The sequence below is a fragment of the Bidens hawaiensis genome, unplaced genomic scaffold, assembly GCF_021521415.1.
Source record: "Bidens hawaiensis isolate Kalapana, Puna unplaced genomic scaffold, B.hawaiensis_p1.1 tig00029003_1, whole genome shotgun sequence".
NCBI classification, from domain to species: Eukaryota; Viridiplantae; Streptophyta; class Magnoliopsida; order Asterales; family Asteraceae; genus Bidens; species Bidens hawaiensis.
The window spans coordinates 1-15,394 of NW_027505142.1; the positions used below are offsets into that span (position 1 = coordinate 1).

The 15,394-nt window shown below is 32.5% G+C and overlaps 2 protein-coding genes across 2 annotated transcripts; one reads left to right on the forward strand and one right to left on the reverse strand.

Annotated features, from left to right (window-relative positions):
* Nucleotides 1–1,731: 1,731 nt before the first annotated feature.
* Nucleotides 1,732–3,730, reverse strand: LOC143611034 (transcription elongation factor SPT4 homolog 2-like). Its single transcript, XM_077085352.1, has 5 exons — nucleotides 3,563–3,730; nucleotides 3,408–3,499; nucleotides 3,276–3,331; nucleotides 2,192–2,253; nucleotides 1,732–1,911 (listed from the first exon to the last, which is right to left on the reverse strand). Exons 1-5 carry the CDS (start codon nucleotides 3,647–3,649, stop codon nucleotides 1,861–1,863), a joined length of 348 nt encoding a protein of 115 aa, XP_076941467.1. The 5' UTR covers nucleotides 3,650–3,730; the 3' UTR covers nucleotides 1,732–1,860.
* A 992-nt stretch (nucleotides 3,731–4,722) lies between these two features.
* LOC143611051 (glutamate receptor 3.7-like) lies at nucleotides 4,723–10,480 on the forward strand. The gene is made up of 6 exons (XM_077085366.1): nucleotides 4,723–5,118; nucleotides 5,934–7,192; nucleotides 7,710–7,987; nucleotides 8,414–8,445; nucleotides 8,724–9,130; nucleotides 9,939–10,480. Exons 1-6 carry the CDS (start codon nucleotides 4,860–4,862, stop codon nucleotides 10,356–10,358), a joined length of 2,655 nt encoding a protein of 884 aa, XP_076941481.1. The 5' UTR covers nucleotides 4,723–4,859; the 3' UTR covers nucleotides 10,359–10,480.
* Nucleotides 10,481–15,394: the final 4,914 nt, after the last annotated feature.

Consider the following 15,394-nt stretch of genomic DNA (forward strand, 5'->3'; position numbering starts at 1 on the left):
TGCTGGTAGTTGGTGGGTAGGCAGCGGCTGACAGTGACCAGGCCTGCTGTGTACTATTCCTTTTCCACCAACTGCCGGCTATGCACGTGGTATGACAGGAGTTGGTGAGTAGGCAGCGGCTAATAGTGACATACAGTACAAGAGCATGCTGCTCGCCATACTGTTGTCAATGAGCTGTCGTATCTTTGGTCAGATCTTTTGCCCATACCTCGTCAGGTAAAGTACAAAAGATCTTCCCGTATCGTACGGACTGGCTTATTTGGGCGGGAGTATTCCCCCTCCCGCCTTTGTGCGGGATTGTTCCCGGCTTTGCTCATTCCTTCAGGTGACAACTGAATTATTGAGAGCTAAGTGCCTTGTGCGTGTAGCCTTGCTGCGCGGGTGGCCTTCCCTGATGGCTTGTATCCGCAGCTGCGGGAACAGGCGGAGTACTTCACCATTGGGAGGCATTTCCTGCGGGAACAGCTTGCGTACTGCGCGTAAGGACGTCACGTCTCTGAGCATGGTGGGTCCTGCGGATCCAGTTGGTTTCTGCGCAGACGTCTCTCTTCAATGTGAGTCCTGCGGGTCCAACTGGGCTCTGCTGGGACCTACCTCTTCAATTATAAACCGTAATAAACAGATTAATTTGCTTTAGAGAGATCATTATTTATAAGTAGCTAACTTCCTTTTATTAATTAAACTGATTAAACGAATTATAAAATATAATATAACAAGAAAAACCCATTAATTTGCTTTAGAGATTTACTAAAAGTAAATAATATATAGTTAAGTAAAATTTGATTGTCAACGTATTTCATAATCACATAAAAGTAAATATAATATAGGGAATCAAACTACTAGTTTGTGTTCATCCAGTTTCCTTCATAGTTTCTGTATGCAAACCCCAAGAACAAACAAGATAGTAGCATATACACATGTATAAGATATAATATAATAAGGTGTTTTGATTGTTACCTGAATGACGAGTAAAGACCGATTAGAATCTTGCATGAAGATTAGGAATGATCAAATAAGTTGTTAATTTTATATATGTAAGAAAGTTGTTGAAGGTATCCGCTCGTAAGATTGATGTTGTGAATTTCAATAAACATAATGATTAATAATTTGAACATGAACATAAATTCATACACAAATATATATAATTGAATATATAACTATAATCATAATTGAAAATAAAACTTACTTGTACGGTATCCTAGTTTTACATGCTTTGATGAACTTCATGATTATGTAACCTATTTTTAAAAGCAATTCGTGCTGATAACGTGTTATGAAACAAGCCTAATAGCCAAACATGTGAGAAAGAGATGTAGGAAGAAAAATGATGATTTCATTAATAGGTGTGTTATACAATATGATACAATGATATGTATATATAGAAGAAGATAACTTGGAGAAAAAGCCTAACTATATTTGGTATTGATAACCACAATAATATATATTTATAACAACATTAAAGTCCGATCCGATTAATCTCGACTAATCTCGATTAATCGCTAGTCCCCACTCCACCGCCCGACCACCGACTAGCGATTTTTGCAACACTGCTTAAGTGTAACTCTAAAACGGAGCGCCTTTTCTTTTCTTTTCGAAATGATTCAATATAAGTGGTTTTTCAAGGGTAAAATCCAGGTTTAATCAAGTTTACGTCGTCTTCAAATGCCCCTTCAACATTTATAATAGGGTACAAATTATTTAGACTTCACACTTTTAGTCTCAAAACATCTCTGTCCCAATCAGACATATATATGGATTAATATTAAACAATATTTTGAATTTATATAGAGGAAATTTGCGATGTAACAGTTTCAAGTCCCGCTAGGGTTACAACAATCAAATCAGCTTACATCAATGTACTCATGCACGCTTCGGTGGATTATATGGCACCCGCTCTTCCTCACAAAGAGACTACAAAACAAGCAAACATTATACAAGCGGGTTAATATGGTTTTCTTAAAAAGTAACTCTTTAACAGGTCAAATGAGTAACTGAAAGATATGACCAAACCAGAAATGGGTCGAGCAGACAAAACATGTTCGAAAGTCATCCTAAATGCATTCTCAAAGGTACATAACCTTCTAAATATAGTAATAATATAGCAATGCAATCATGAATAGCATCTTAAATATTTTTAATTTTTTTATTAAACAAAAAACTAAAGAAATACAAAAACAGACTTTTCACAAACCTGCAAATCCTCCGACAGTACTTCTGAGACAGCCAGTGTGTAACAGCCAGGAACAAACTTGCCTGAAAAAACAGGACTAAAAAGTTCACAACTTTATCGATGAAAACCGTTTACACCAAAACATTTAAAGTTAAGTGGCCATTGGCGCGCATTAGACCCGTCTACATTAAGAAGATGCTATCTAATATTTTTCATGTAACTAGCAATAGTTACCAATTTGGGCCAAATTTTGTCATGTGTTTTCATGAGTAACCAAAAATTAGTGTGTGGTTGAGGTAATGGTCAAGTAAAACATAAAACTTGAAACAGGAACAGTCCACAGTATTAAGTGTACTGTGTGTTCAATTATACATAATATATGTTTCATATTATTTATAAACTAATCTTTGTAAATAGGGTTATTGGATTTTAACAATTCCAACTTTGACCTATTGGTCGGGATTTATCCCAATTATTGAAAAGACAGTCCTAACTTTAAAGTTTAAACATATTTTCTCCATCGATCCCATACTAACTGAAAGTTAACCCCCTTAGTTTTTTTTATGGCGTGGACTGCTTATGTGGCAAAAAACATGTCTCCTACTACGAATTAAAAAGGAAGCTTAATACACCCTGCCTACATTTCTAATGAACACTCGATTGAAGCCTTAAAAAAATAGCACGGTTAACTTTGAGTTAACCTGGCCTACATTTATAATAAACATTCAATTTGCAGCAAGAGACACGTTTTTGCCACATATGCAGTCAGTCCACGTCATAATAAAAAAGCTAACGAGGTTAACTTTCGGTTAGTGTGGGATCGCTGTAGGAAAATACATTAAAAGTAGGGATTATATTTCCTGAGTTCATGAGTTGGGATTAATCCCGCCGTATAGGTCAAAGTTGGGATTATGAAAGCCCAATAATCCTTGTAAATATTAAACGATATATATATATATATATATATAAGTAGAATAATCCTTGTACATTACTGAGTAAAAAATGGGAGCTTTTATTAAATATTTTGAAAGGCAATCAGAGCTTGGTTTTGTCATTGATTTGTTAAAATTGGAGTAAGAAGTTTGGGAATTAGGGTTGAATTTACCAATTCTGAGCCACCTGGCAGCCCAACTTCTAGCAGGATCCATGACGGAGATGATCCTAAAGCAAAGGAAGGCAAGCAAGCATTTAGCATAAATAATAGTAATAATAAGTTGATTAAATAATAATAAATTACCCGGTGAAATTAGGAGTGGTGCAATCAACGACACGTTCAGAATCTTCATCCATCTTAAAGAAGGGGCAATTCTCGCATCCTGATTCACGAAACTATAACCAAACACATTAAACCCTAATAGTTATTAGAATAGCAGATGGATGAAATTGAACCACCTGATCGTAAGTTTTGACGAGGCGGCAACGAAGACACGCTCGGAGCTCGTTCCCGAAGCTCGTCGGAATTTGAGCGGCGTTCCTCATCGCTACGTTAATCTCTCTCTGCTGCTTCTCGAAACTTCACCGCCTTTATTATTAGTTTCGGTGTTTGCAGTGTAGTCCCAGTAGTATGGGTATATGACAGAATATAGCCTCATCTTATTATTGCAACTAGCATTTACGTGCAACTAAATATACCCTATAAATGATCGGTTTGTAGCTTCTTTCTTTCGCTACTTTTAAAACAAAATGAGCTAACAAACCCAACGCAAACTCGGTGGGTGTCCGTTAGGTTTCTTACGGCACCAATATTAAATCAAAGTTGAGTTCGTTAGGGTAACGACACTAAATCTAAAAAGTAAATTAGGAAACAAAAAGAATAGTATCGCCACACATACAACTAATAAGATCATTACGGTACCGGCACACTAAATTCTAAAAATAAGTTAGTAACCGTCAGAATAGTAATGATACACATGTAGCTTATTATAAGTGAAAAAATATTTAAAGCAAAAAAAACAATAAAATATTGATAATTAATGAATTTTTCTTATCGATAAAAAAAGCGCTTACCATAATAATATTACAATCTTAAAAAATACGATGAATTATTGTCTCCGTTACCCCTTTTTATTCTGTTTACCGTTACTTTCATACTCGATAGTTATCATTTGACGTATAGGGTACGACTCTCTGGTGCAAAAGAAATAGTGAAATACTCTCCCTTAATTTCATTAATCCCTTGTAAGACTATAATCGAATATTTTTTACTCTCTCATAGTCTCATGTGAGTTGTTTTTTCAATCAACACAACCAATCAGTTGACAATATCTTATACCAGAAAACTTCGATTTCTACGCGTTTATATCACAAAGCCCAAACCAACCCACACACCCCAAGTTTCAACCTATTCTTTCTATCATACTTAATATAAACAAAAGTTGTTAAAAATTATTATTAATTATAATAAATAAAGGTCTAAGCAGCCATGACTATAGTATTTCGTCATGCTTTCCTTGCCTTTATTCCAAAACAAACATATTTCCCCATGTTTTGATTACCTTTATTCTAAAAAATATATATATTTATATATCCAGTGGACTCTTAGGCGACTTTATTCTTATCTTACCATCATTATCATTCAAACACACCCACCATTAAAAAAACACTTTTAACTAATCTAAAATATACTTTAGCTTCTTCAACCCCACTCTAATATCTAATTTCATGTCTAATCTCTGATGCTTGCTTTTCAATGGGTTCCACTGTACCAGCAGTCTTATTATTATTATTACTTCTTATTGTCAACAGTACTGGTGCTTACTCAAAGCCACCTGCTTTTGTAAATGTTGGGGCTTTATTTTCATTTGATTCAGTCATCGGTAAGGCTGCAAAGGCAGCCATGGAAAGAGCTGTGATTGATGTGAATAAGGATTCAAGGATTTTGAATGGTACTCAGATGAGGTTAATCATGGAGGATTCTAATTGCAGTGTCTTCAAGAGCTCAATTGGAGGTATGTGTATATAATATTATATAATATAATATATTTGATTAATTTCAAATTATTATGTTAGGTTTAGGTCTTTGATAGAGTTTTAATTCAGGCTTTTTGCTGTTGTTATTAGCTTTTGGATATTAATATTGAGTTTTAATTTGGCTTTTTTTTACTGTTATTGATAGCTTAGATTTTTAATAGCTCTTTAGCCCAAGGGACAAGGGTAGAGTTAACTTAGGGTATGAATTATTGATTTTTTCTGAAGAACAAGATAAGCCATTTATTTTTCAATATTTAAAATATAAGAAAATGATTAATATATAAAATACAATGTTTTATTTATTTCTTGAAATTAAGTGTATATGAACAGATTCCTGTTTATTTGTAGAACCCACATGTGTAGGTAAATGCTTAAGAATTAAAAGAAAAACATACGGATGGATTAGTTAATAGTTTCTTTTATTTATGTAACATACGGATTTGTATGTAAGAAATAGTAATCTTAAAAAATATGAGCCGTTGATACAAAAGTTTAAACTTTTTTAGTTATGTTCTTTTTGTTATCGCTATAATTTAGTGTTATGTAATGATCTAACACGGCGTGTCTGTGTGTGTATGTTCACATGTTGTATTTGGCAAATATAAAGGAATTTAAACCTAGTGGTGACTTGTTATCTACGATTATATATGCAAATATATAGTTAAACATAGTCAATTAGTCATCGTGTCATTTTCTTGTCAATTTATGTTATAGCATATGAACTGTCTTTTGTATTCTCATGTGTCTGCAACTTAAATTTACCGAATAAAGTTTCTCGAAAACATTTTATCAGCATTTCAGATGCTCGAGAAAGACGTTGTAGCAATAATCGGGCCACAGTCATCAACGGTGGCTCACATGATATCTCAAATTGCAAATGGTGTTCAAGTACCTATAGTATCATACGCTGCAACAGACCCCACTTTATCTTCCCTCCAATTTCCTTATTTCTTTCGAACCACACAAAGTGACGCGTATCAGATGGCAGCCATGGCTAATTTGATCGACTTTTACGGGTGGAAAGAAGTGATCGCGATTTACACTGATGATGAGTATGGAAGAAATGGTGTATTTTCATTAGATGATGAGGTGGAAAAAAGAAAGTCAAAGATTTCATATAAGTTAGCTTTGCCCGTTAATTATAACGTTGATGACGTCACTAATGTGCTTAACGGGTCAATCCCGCTTGGTCCTCGTGTTTATATCATTCACATTAATCCCGATCCCACATTGAAGTTTTTCCAAGTGGTGAATAAGCTTAATATGACAACTAGTGATTATATATGGTTAACTACTGATTGGCTTTGTACGACTTTATCCTCATTTACATCAAAAAATCATCCTTTTTTAAAAATTATCGAGGGCGTTGTTGGTATTTGTCAACATACTCCACAAGTATTACCGGATGAGAATGTCTACGCGTCGTATGCGTACGATACCGTGTGGACCGTAGCACACACGATTGACACATTTCTTAATCAAGAAAATTATGTAACGTTTACGATTGTTGGGTCACAATTTGGGAACCTCAAGACTTTTGATGGTGGGAAGCAATTTGTGAAGATATTATCCGAGACGAATTTTAATGGTTTGACTGGTCGGATTCGTTTTGACGGAGATAGAAACTTGATCCCATCTGGCTATAAAGTTTTTAACATGGTCAAACTAGCGGTTCGTGATGTGGGTTATTGGTCAAACCACTCGGGTCTGTCAGTCAAACCACCGGAGTTTCTGAAAGTGGATAAAACGAGCTCTTCGGTTTCAAATGATGAACTTGGTGTGATTACGTGGCCTGGTGGGAAAACGGATCGGCCTCGTGGATGGGTGATCGGTGATACTGAACGGCCGTTAAGAATTGGGATACCCAAACGGGCTAGCTTTGTTGAATTTGTGACGGAGTTAAGTAATCATACGATTGAAGGATACTGTATTGATGTGTTTAAGGAAGCACTTAAGTTAGTTCCTTATGAACTCCCTTATAGATTCGTGCCATTTGGAGATGGTATTACCAACCCGAGTTATGATGAGCTTGTGAGGCTCGTTATGGACGATGTAAGTATAATATTGATTAAATCTTATTTCATGGCTTCTAATATTTACCTGTCCATAATCAGTTTTTCACAAGATGTAAAACTGATTATCTGGTGGTATCAGATTTTCATTTGTTCCATTAAAGTACTCAAATATTATGCAATTATCAAGTTACTATGATGTGGCAGATAACTTTTTTCTTTATTTCTAATGCTAATGTGGATTATATAAATAGTGACGTGGCATGTTTAATTAAAAAAATAATTTCATTTTCTTCATTTTTCAAATTTAGAAAAATAGTCATTTGTTATTTCTTTAAGTCTAAAAATATGTTATTTTTTATTATTTAAACTCAAAAAATAGTTTTTTTACTCTTATGTTTCTACTTAAACAGGAAAAAAATTGTTATTTGGGTCAATTATTATCTATTAGTTTATCAAGCAATAAGAATTCATCAAACACTTAAAAGTTAAAACATACGAGCATTGTAGCACGCCTTATTACAACTAACTAATTAAATTATTTTGTTTATTAACAGACATTTGATGGGGCGGTTGGAGATATTGCAATTGTGACAAACAGAACTAGGATTGTTGACTACACACAGCCTTATGCTACAACCGGTCTTGTGATAGTGGTTCCTATTAATAATTCAAAAGCGAGTACTTGGGTGTTTCTTAGACCGTTCACTGTAGAAATGTGGTGTGTCACTGCAGCGGCTTTCGTGTTAATTGCTCTTGTTATTTGGCTTCTTGAACACCGTGTTAATGATGATTTTAGGGGCCCGCTTAAGAGACAACTCGTGACAATCTTCTTGTAAGTTCTTTGTTATGTATTATTTCGACCTGTTTACTTGTAAATATGTCGATTTGACTATTTGGGTTGTTTTTATCTCAAGTTGATTAAAAAAAAGAGAACATTTTTTCACTTTCCGTTCTTGAACTAATGAAATAACAAGAAATATCCTTTATGTTTACGTCTTATAACAGATTTCGTTCTATCAACTAACGGGCGTTAAAGTGTAATTTACTTAAAATGTTTGATCAGGCAAAATTTAACGCCTATTAGTCGAAAGGACAAAATTAGTATTAAAATTATAAAACAGAAGTTTGTGTGGCAGCCCTTCTCGCGTCATTTTGACCTGCTACCCAACTCACCTGACATCACCATCTTGCCAATTCTAATATACGCAATGGGTTGAAATAGTTGAATGATGCTGACCTACAATTATTTGTTTTTCAGGTTCAGTTTCTCGACTCTGTTCAAGAGGAATCGTAAGTGTTACTTAATCTTTGAGTTTTTATGTAAATTGATGACGCGGCATTGGTTATGACATGCTAGCGTTGCACACATCAAATGCCTCATATGCTATATATGTTTCTTAAAAAATAGTTACAACTTTGAATAGAAATGATCCTTTTTATTATGTTTAATAATAATTGTATCAAATGTCACTTTTGTTACATGTGTAACCTTCATTAAAACATGCATTATCTTTTAGTTCTATAAACAACCTATAGTTATCATTGTTAATCGCGTGTTAAAATTGCAGAGGAAGATACAATTAGCCCGCTTGCACGATTGGTAATGGTGGTATGGCTATTTTTATTAATGGTAATAACAGCAAGCTACACCGCAAGCTTAACATCAATCCTCACGGTTGAACAACTTCCATCACCTATCACGGGAATAGATAGTTTAGTGGCTACTCGTTTGCCAATCGGATACCAAGTTGGATCATTCGCGTATACTTATCTGGCCGAGAGTCTTTTTGTGCCTAGATCTACCCTTGTTCAACTCAGGTCACCGGTTGAATATGAAAAAGCGTTGCGGTTGGGCCCATATAATGGTGGCGTGGCTGCCGTGGTTGATGAGCTTCCTTATGTTGAGTTGTTTCTTTCGGATCAGGATGATTTTGCGATTGTTGGTCAACCGTTTACAAGAAGCGGCTGGGGATTTGTAAGTAACTTTCTTTAATTAAAAATTAGGATTTTTAATGTGCATAATAGCTAATTGCTTGCATAGTTTTAGCCTAATTCTGTTTCTTGTTTACAGCAAGGTATTTTTTGGGTTGATAACATCAAAAGGAAACTTACTTTGACCATTTTAGCATTCCATGACATTTAAAAAGATTGGTGCCAAGTCATCACCATTCTGTCATAAGGGGTCACTTACATATTAGGGGTGTAGACCGGTTTTGGGCTCAAACCGAACCAGAAACCCGAAAATTGGTTTTTTGAAAGCCGTTCGGTTTTAGTTTTCGGTTTTCATAATGGGTTTTGTTTCAGTTTTTTGGTTTTCGAGAACCATTCGGTTTCGCTTTTTTCGGTCTTCAATTTTCACGTGGGTGTGGTTTCGGTTTTATCATTTGGACTTGAAAATTTTGTGCCAAGAAAAAAAGCCCAAAATAATTAATTTGGCCCTGAAATTTCATTTTTGTTAATTGATAATTAGTTTGTTATTGCACATTGAAACTAAATGTTTTTGGGCTACACCATTTATTAATTTTTTTTATAAATTATTTTCGGTTCGGTTTTTAGTTGATAGACTAGAAAAGAAATATTTTTTTCTAACATACAAATGACAGAAAAGTGCAAATAAGTTACATTTTGGTGTAATTATTAGGTATTATATAATTAACCTTTATTTTTTCTTTTACTTAAATAGCAACTCACATTTAGCTGATCTATCAGTTTTTGGATGACCTGTCACCAAATTATCCACATCAGCAAATTATATGTTCATTATTTTTTTTATCAAATGTCAGGCATTCAAGAGAGACTCGCCTCTCGCAACCACACTATCCTTAGCAATCACACAACTTTCCGAAAACGGAAAGCTTCAAGAAATCCATGAAAAATGGTTTTGCGAGAAGGGTTGTTCAAGTAGCGTGGGCCGTGAAACCGAGCCTAATCAGCTTCAAATGAGCAGTTTTTATGGTTTATACATGATTTGTGGGATCTTTTCACTCACTGCTTTCGTTTTGTTTTTATTACAAACTGTTCGTCAATATATTTATTATAAACAAAAGCAGATGTTAGACGCGAGCTCGCCGACGTCATCATCACGCAGGGGTTGCTATGGTGTGCTGTTTAATTTTTGTGATTTTATTGATGAGAAAGAAGAGGCCATCAAGAATATGTTCAAGAAAGATGATGGTAATCCACAAGGTTCTCACACTGTTTAATGTTATTTGATACTAGGTAGGTGTGGTGGTGTATGTATGTGTGTATACCTTGAATATTAACATGATATAGTTAATAGTTTCATCAATAATTTATAAAGAAATGTGAATATTATTAATATGCATGATTGATATGATATGTATCAAGTATTTTCCATTATTATATAAAGAAATGAATGTAATGGATTTCAGATATGATGAATGAATTCCTCTATTCAAAATTCAATCTATTAATTAAGTTGTTTTGTTAACTTATTTGATGAGCAATTAATCTTCATTCAAATTTGCCTACGAATTTTTTTTGAAGTTTAAATAAACTATTATATATATATAGGGATTTGATCAAATACAAATGAAATTAGCAAGTTAAAGTATATATAATTACTCTATTTGATTTTCACGTTTTGCATGTTAATTTTATTTGTACGTTAATCTTTCCCTGTATATATAAGTCTAATGTGAGAAATAAAATTGGAGAATATAATGTTAAATAAAGAAACTCTAACTATGTATTCATATTTGTAGTATAGAGGCAAAAATTCACATGTCTCTACTCTGTACTGGTTTTTGTTCTTCAATTTGGTTTTGCGAATATGTGGAGAGAAGATGGTTTTGGACAACAAAATGTGACTGGTATACTCTACCTAAGGATAGTAATTGCAATTTTATAAAACTGTAAAAATTAACCTTAATGAGGCTTTGTACCCATGACTTGTTAGATAGATGGCAAGGAATTTACCACTGCATTTAATATTGATACAACATGTTCCATCTTTTATTTTTATGGGGTTCTTGAAAATTTAACATATAATCTCTACAAAAAAGTTTTTAAAAAACATTGGGGTCTCGAGACCCGGCCCACATAGGGTGTGCTTGCCCCTTCATAGTACGTTTGAAATAATCCATGAAAAAAATAATTGAAACTAATCCCACACCCAGCCAAGTATCAGTCCGGTTTTGGATGTTTCAGGTTTAATGCACACCCAACTCTAGTCACATGGGGCGTTGGAGACATTAAGTTTTAGTTTATTGCTTGCTTTACAAGCTAATAATTTTAGTTTTTTTAAAAGTGATCGATTCATTAGAATCTAGATGCATATACAATACATTATTTTATCTTAAGAGTAAAACTAAGCCTTCATATTTCTTCAAAAGGATATGTGTACCAAACTTGCTAACTTGCTTCACATAACAATAATTAAACATGAAAGCTCACATTGTTTGATATTTCATGAAACTAATCATTTGATCATTTTAGAGCTATTCTGTTGAAATAATTATAAAACCTTAGACTATCCGTTACGAAAAGGATGAAAGGGATAAAACAAAAAGGGTAAGTCGTGACACGTAAGAATTAAGATGCCAAAATGGCTTTTCATCTTTCACACTTTCTGAAGGGTATTATCTAAGAAGGTCAATGAATAAGGAAAAATAATCATCAGGTAGAGTGAGTTGGAAATATGTTATTAGTTATAATATATTGAATATTAGTAATGAAAAAACAAAAATGGTGGGCAACGCCCATTAGTGGCAGTGCCATTTCACCTACATGGTGTTATGGTATCTCCCTTTCGCCTCCACTTGGGATTGGCGCCCCACTTTAACGCCACCATAATAGATGTTATTAGATGTGTTAAAACCTGTTAGTTTGAGGTTTAGTCTTTCGTTCACTAAGGTATAATTATATAGGTTGTATATTTATGTTATAATTCCGAAATCAAATGGATGAAATCTGTAGGCATATATTTGGTCTAGCATCCTTGTTTTCCCCACCCATTACTGATCTGATTTGTATCATTAGTGTTCCGGTCCAATGTTTAATCGGGTTTGTGTACCACTACAAAACCTCATCCCTTACTAATAGCTCTCATACATTTAGGAACCCACTCATGCAAAATCCCATATCATACATACAAGATTAAAATGCACGAAGTTGAAGGTTGCTTTATAATATTTAGAGGATTTCACTAACATTAATTCTTTAGATAAATACTACCTTTTAAACCCGTGTAACACGTGAGATTTTTCAAATGATAAAAATTAATAAGGTTAGTTATTTTAAATAAAGACCTAATAAATGGTAAAAATAAAATTACAAAATATGCACATTAAGTTGTTACTGAAATCAAATCAACGAATATGCACATTAGTAATTTCGAAATCAACTAAAAAAGATACTAAAAAACATAATCTTTTTTTAAATACATCCCACTACTATAACATATATTATTAATAATACTTACTATATATAATTATGTAAATTATTCAAAGCAAAAAAACCACAATATAGAAGATGAGACAAAGTTATCAAAGATGAGAGATGAGAGAAAGTTATCGGAAACATTCAAAATTTGAATTTTAAATAGCATGATGTTCAGAATTAATTAAATTATAATATATTTGATTCTAATTAATGGATTATACAAATTAAAACAAATTAAACACATGATTCATGGATATTAAGGATTAAAGAGAATAGAAATTAGAATAATAAGAGGGAAATTAAAGCTAGAAAGTCAACTAGTTAGGACACATCATATATTTTTTTTAATTAAAATAGTCAGATTAGATATTCTCTCACTCTTTATTAAATATAAACCTAAAAATGGAAAATGATAGATACATGTAGCCCCCATTGATGTGTGGTTTCAACTTTCCACAAAGTTTCGTAGCACTTAGAAGAGAATCGTTGTGTACTATATGCTAACTACCACTTCCATTGTCACCATCGTCACCGTTACCATTTTTTCGCTTGGTAAATTTTCTTTATTTAAAGGTAGTGGTGTATTTGTCATTTGCATTTGATTTCTTTGTTTAATCTTGAAGAGCAAACACCTCGAAGTAATAATTAATACCTATGCCATAACTTCACCAAATAGGACTTAAGGACAATAAACGAAGATGATTAACTTCATTTTTTGCGCATTCAATTCTCTCATACATTTTATTACATAGTTAGTTTTAACTCTTCACTTACATGTAACATTTTACCCTTTGGTAACATTAAAAAAAATCATTTAACTTTTTTATAAACTTACTATTTTACCTTCTTAATTAAAAACTTCAGATCTACTTATTGATGTACCAGTCATCAATGCCCATTGTCAGTAATCATAAATGATCTTAGTACCCGTCATCAATGCCTCATAAATGGTCTTCAAGCGATCCATACCAACCACAAGCCCACTTGTCTTAAGGATACGTCAATAAAATGGCAGAAGCAGTTAAGAGTATAAAGGTAATTTTACAGTAATAAAACATTTAAGTTTTAAACATTTGCTATAGTCAGGACTCAGGAATCAAAATGCTACTGGTAATTAAACAATTAAGATTTTAAAGTCTGAATTCTTAAAACCTAAACTGCTTAGCTAATTCCAAAGTTATACATACCACAGTACTACTATACTAGAGACAAAAAAAATTAACATTATTTCAAAATTAATATCATCACATTTAATATTTCACAAAAACTTGATTAACCCATCAAATAACATTAAATTTACCATCAATTGGAAACAAACCCGTGTTAAAAACATTAATAAACAGAAGATAATTTGGGATGTGAGTAAAATTAGTTTGACTTCTAAAAGTTAAAATTATCGTAATGCTTTTTACGTTTATATAAGAATATTAATCTTAAAAGTCACTTGAGAACATAAAAGTAATATTATACCATTATCTTATTTCAAGTGATAGTTGAGTGTAAATACAATATGAAATAGGACGAGTCTCTGCCGTTGAAAAATAAAAAATGAAAATAATAAGAAAATATAACACATGTTCCATGTGTAGAAACTAGAAAGTACGCACCAAACTTGGTCAAAGTGGGCCTCACTTATCAAGCTACGTAAAACATCAATTCTCAAAACCATTGACAAAAATTCACCAAACACTTAAGATATTTTTCCTTTGCTGACTCTTTAGCCTAATTATCTTATTTTTAAAATTTATAATACTTATGTCATGACGATAAATATGTAGATTTAATAATATAATTTTTATGGTTTACAAGTTTCATTTAAGATGTTAGGGATTTTACTACAATAGGCCTTTAGGCTTTAAGTGACAGGTTTTCTTTAAATTTGGTGGTAGTCCGAGTAACCCGCAATGTCTATTGTCACGCACGCGAGTGGCGTTTTGCTAATGAATATACCCAAGTGGTCGGACTTTGTTGATTGTTAAAAAAAAATCATTTTTCCAACACATCTTAAAACCTCTTTGCTACAAACTTTTTTATTTTCATTTGGTAAGTCAACTAGTATTAAGAAAAGAAGACACTATATCAAATTACCAATAATCTATCATTCAATAATCTAAGTATTTAACCTAGTTATATCCGTTAAGTTGTTTACTTTATGTCTTTTAATTACCAATTCTCCTTGAGTTGAACTAAGATTTAAAATACTAGAAAAAGAAATAATAAGATTGGATATGAGAAGAAAGAAAAATAAATTATATACTTACAATGCATTCTTGAGTTAAAATAAAAGAAAGTGTTAATTACATTATTGAGTTAGATCGGTAAAAAAGATAGAAAAAAAGATTGTAGCTTTACAGTTATGCCCTCGAAGCAACGTAAAAAAGATAATTGAGATAGGGTAAATTAGTAATATTGTAATGAGCTATAAAGTTTTCCTTACAAGAAGACCATATTTGTCTGGAAAGTTTTGGAGTAAAAAAACCATAACTTTTCTTTATATTCTTTCTTTTATTTAAAAAAAAGTTTCAATAATGTAAAAAGAAATTTTCTTATTTTTTTTTCAAATCTTTAAATAAAAAACTCAAAAATGCGATGTTATATATATAAACTATTAAAATGCCATAAAATTCCAATTTGCCATTATATATTATACATTCTAATTTTAAATTAACGAAATATTTATATTATAGACATAATTACAGAAATTGTTTTTTATGTTTACACTAAATTTCACTAATTGTTCTTTATCTTTAAAATTGATATATTTTATCTTTTAAGTTTACAAATCTGACAATATTTGTTCTTAAACCCGAACCAGTTAGATTTTCTCATTAAATCA

What these genes read in the sequence shown, in the direction of transcription:
- LOC143611034 (XM_077085352.1), bottom strand. Translation starts at nt 3,649, where the DNA reads ATGAGGAACGCCGCTCAAATTCCGACGAGCTTCGGGAACGAGCTCCGA. An exon ending in ACCACTCCTAATTTCACCGG is followed by an intron (nt 3,332 to 3,407) that starts GTAATTTATTAT and finishes CCTTTGCTTTAG; the next exon opens with GATCATCTCCGTCATGGATC. An exon ending in TGCCAGGTGGCTCAGAATTG is followed by an intron (nt 2,254 to 3,275) that starts GTAAATTCAACC and finishes CTGTTTTTTCAG; the next exon opens with GCAAGTTTGTTCCTGGCTGT.
- LOC143611051 (XM_077085366.1), top strand. Translation starts at nt 4,860, where the DNA reads ATGGGTTCCACTGTACCAGCAGTCTTATTATTATTATTACTTCTTATT. An exon ending in TGAGGCTCGTTATGGACGAT is followed by an intron (nt 7,193 to 7,709) that starts GTAAGTATAATA and finishes GTTTATTAACAG; the next exon opens with ACATTTGATGGGGCGGTTGG. An exon ending in GACTCTGTTCAAGAGGAATC is followed by an intron (nt 8,446 to 8,723) that starts GTAAGTGTTACT and finishes TTAAAATTGCAG; the next exon opens with AGGAAGATACAATTAGCCCG.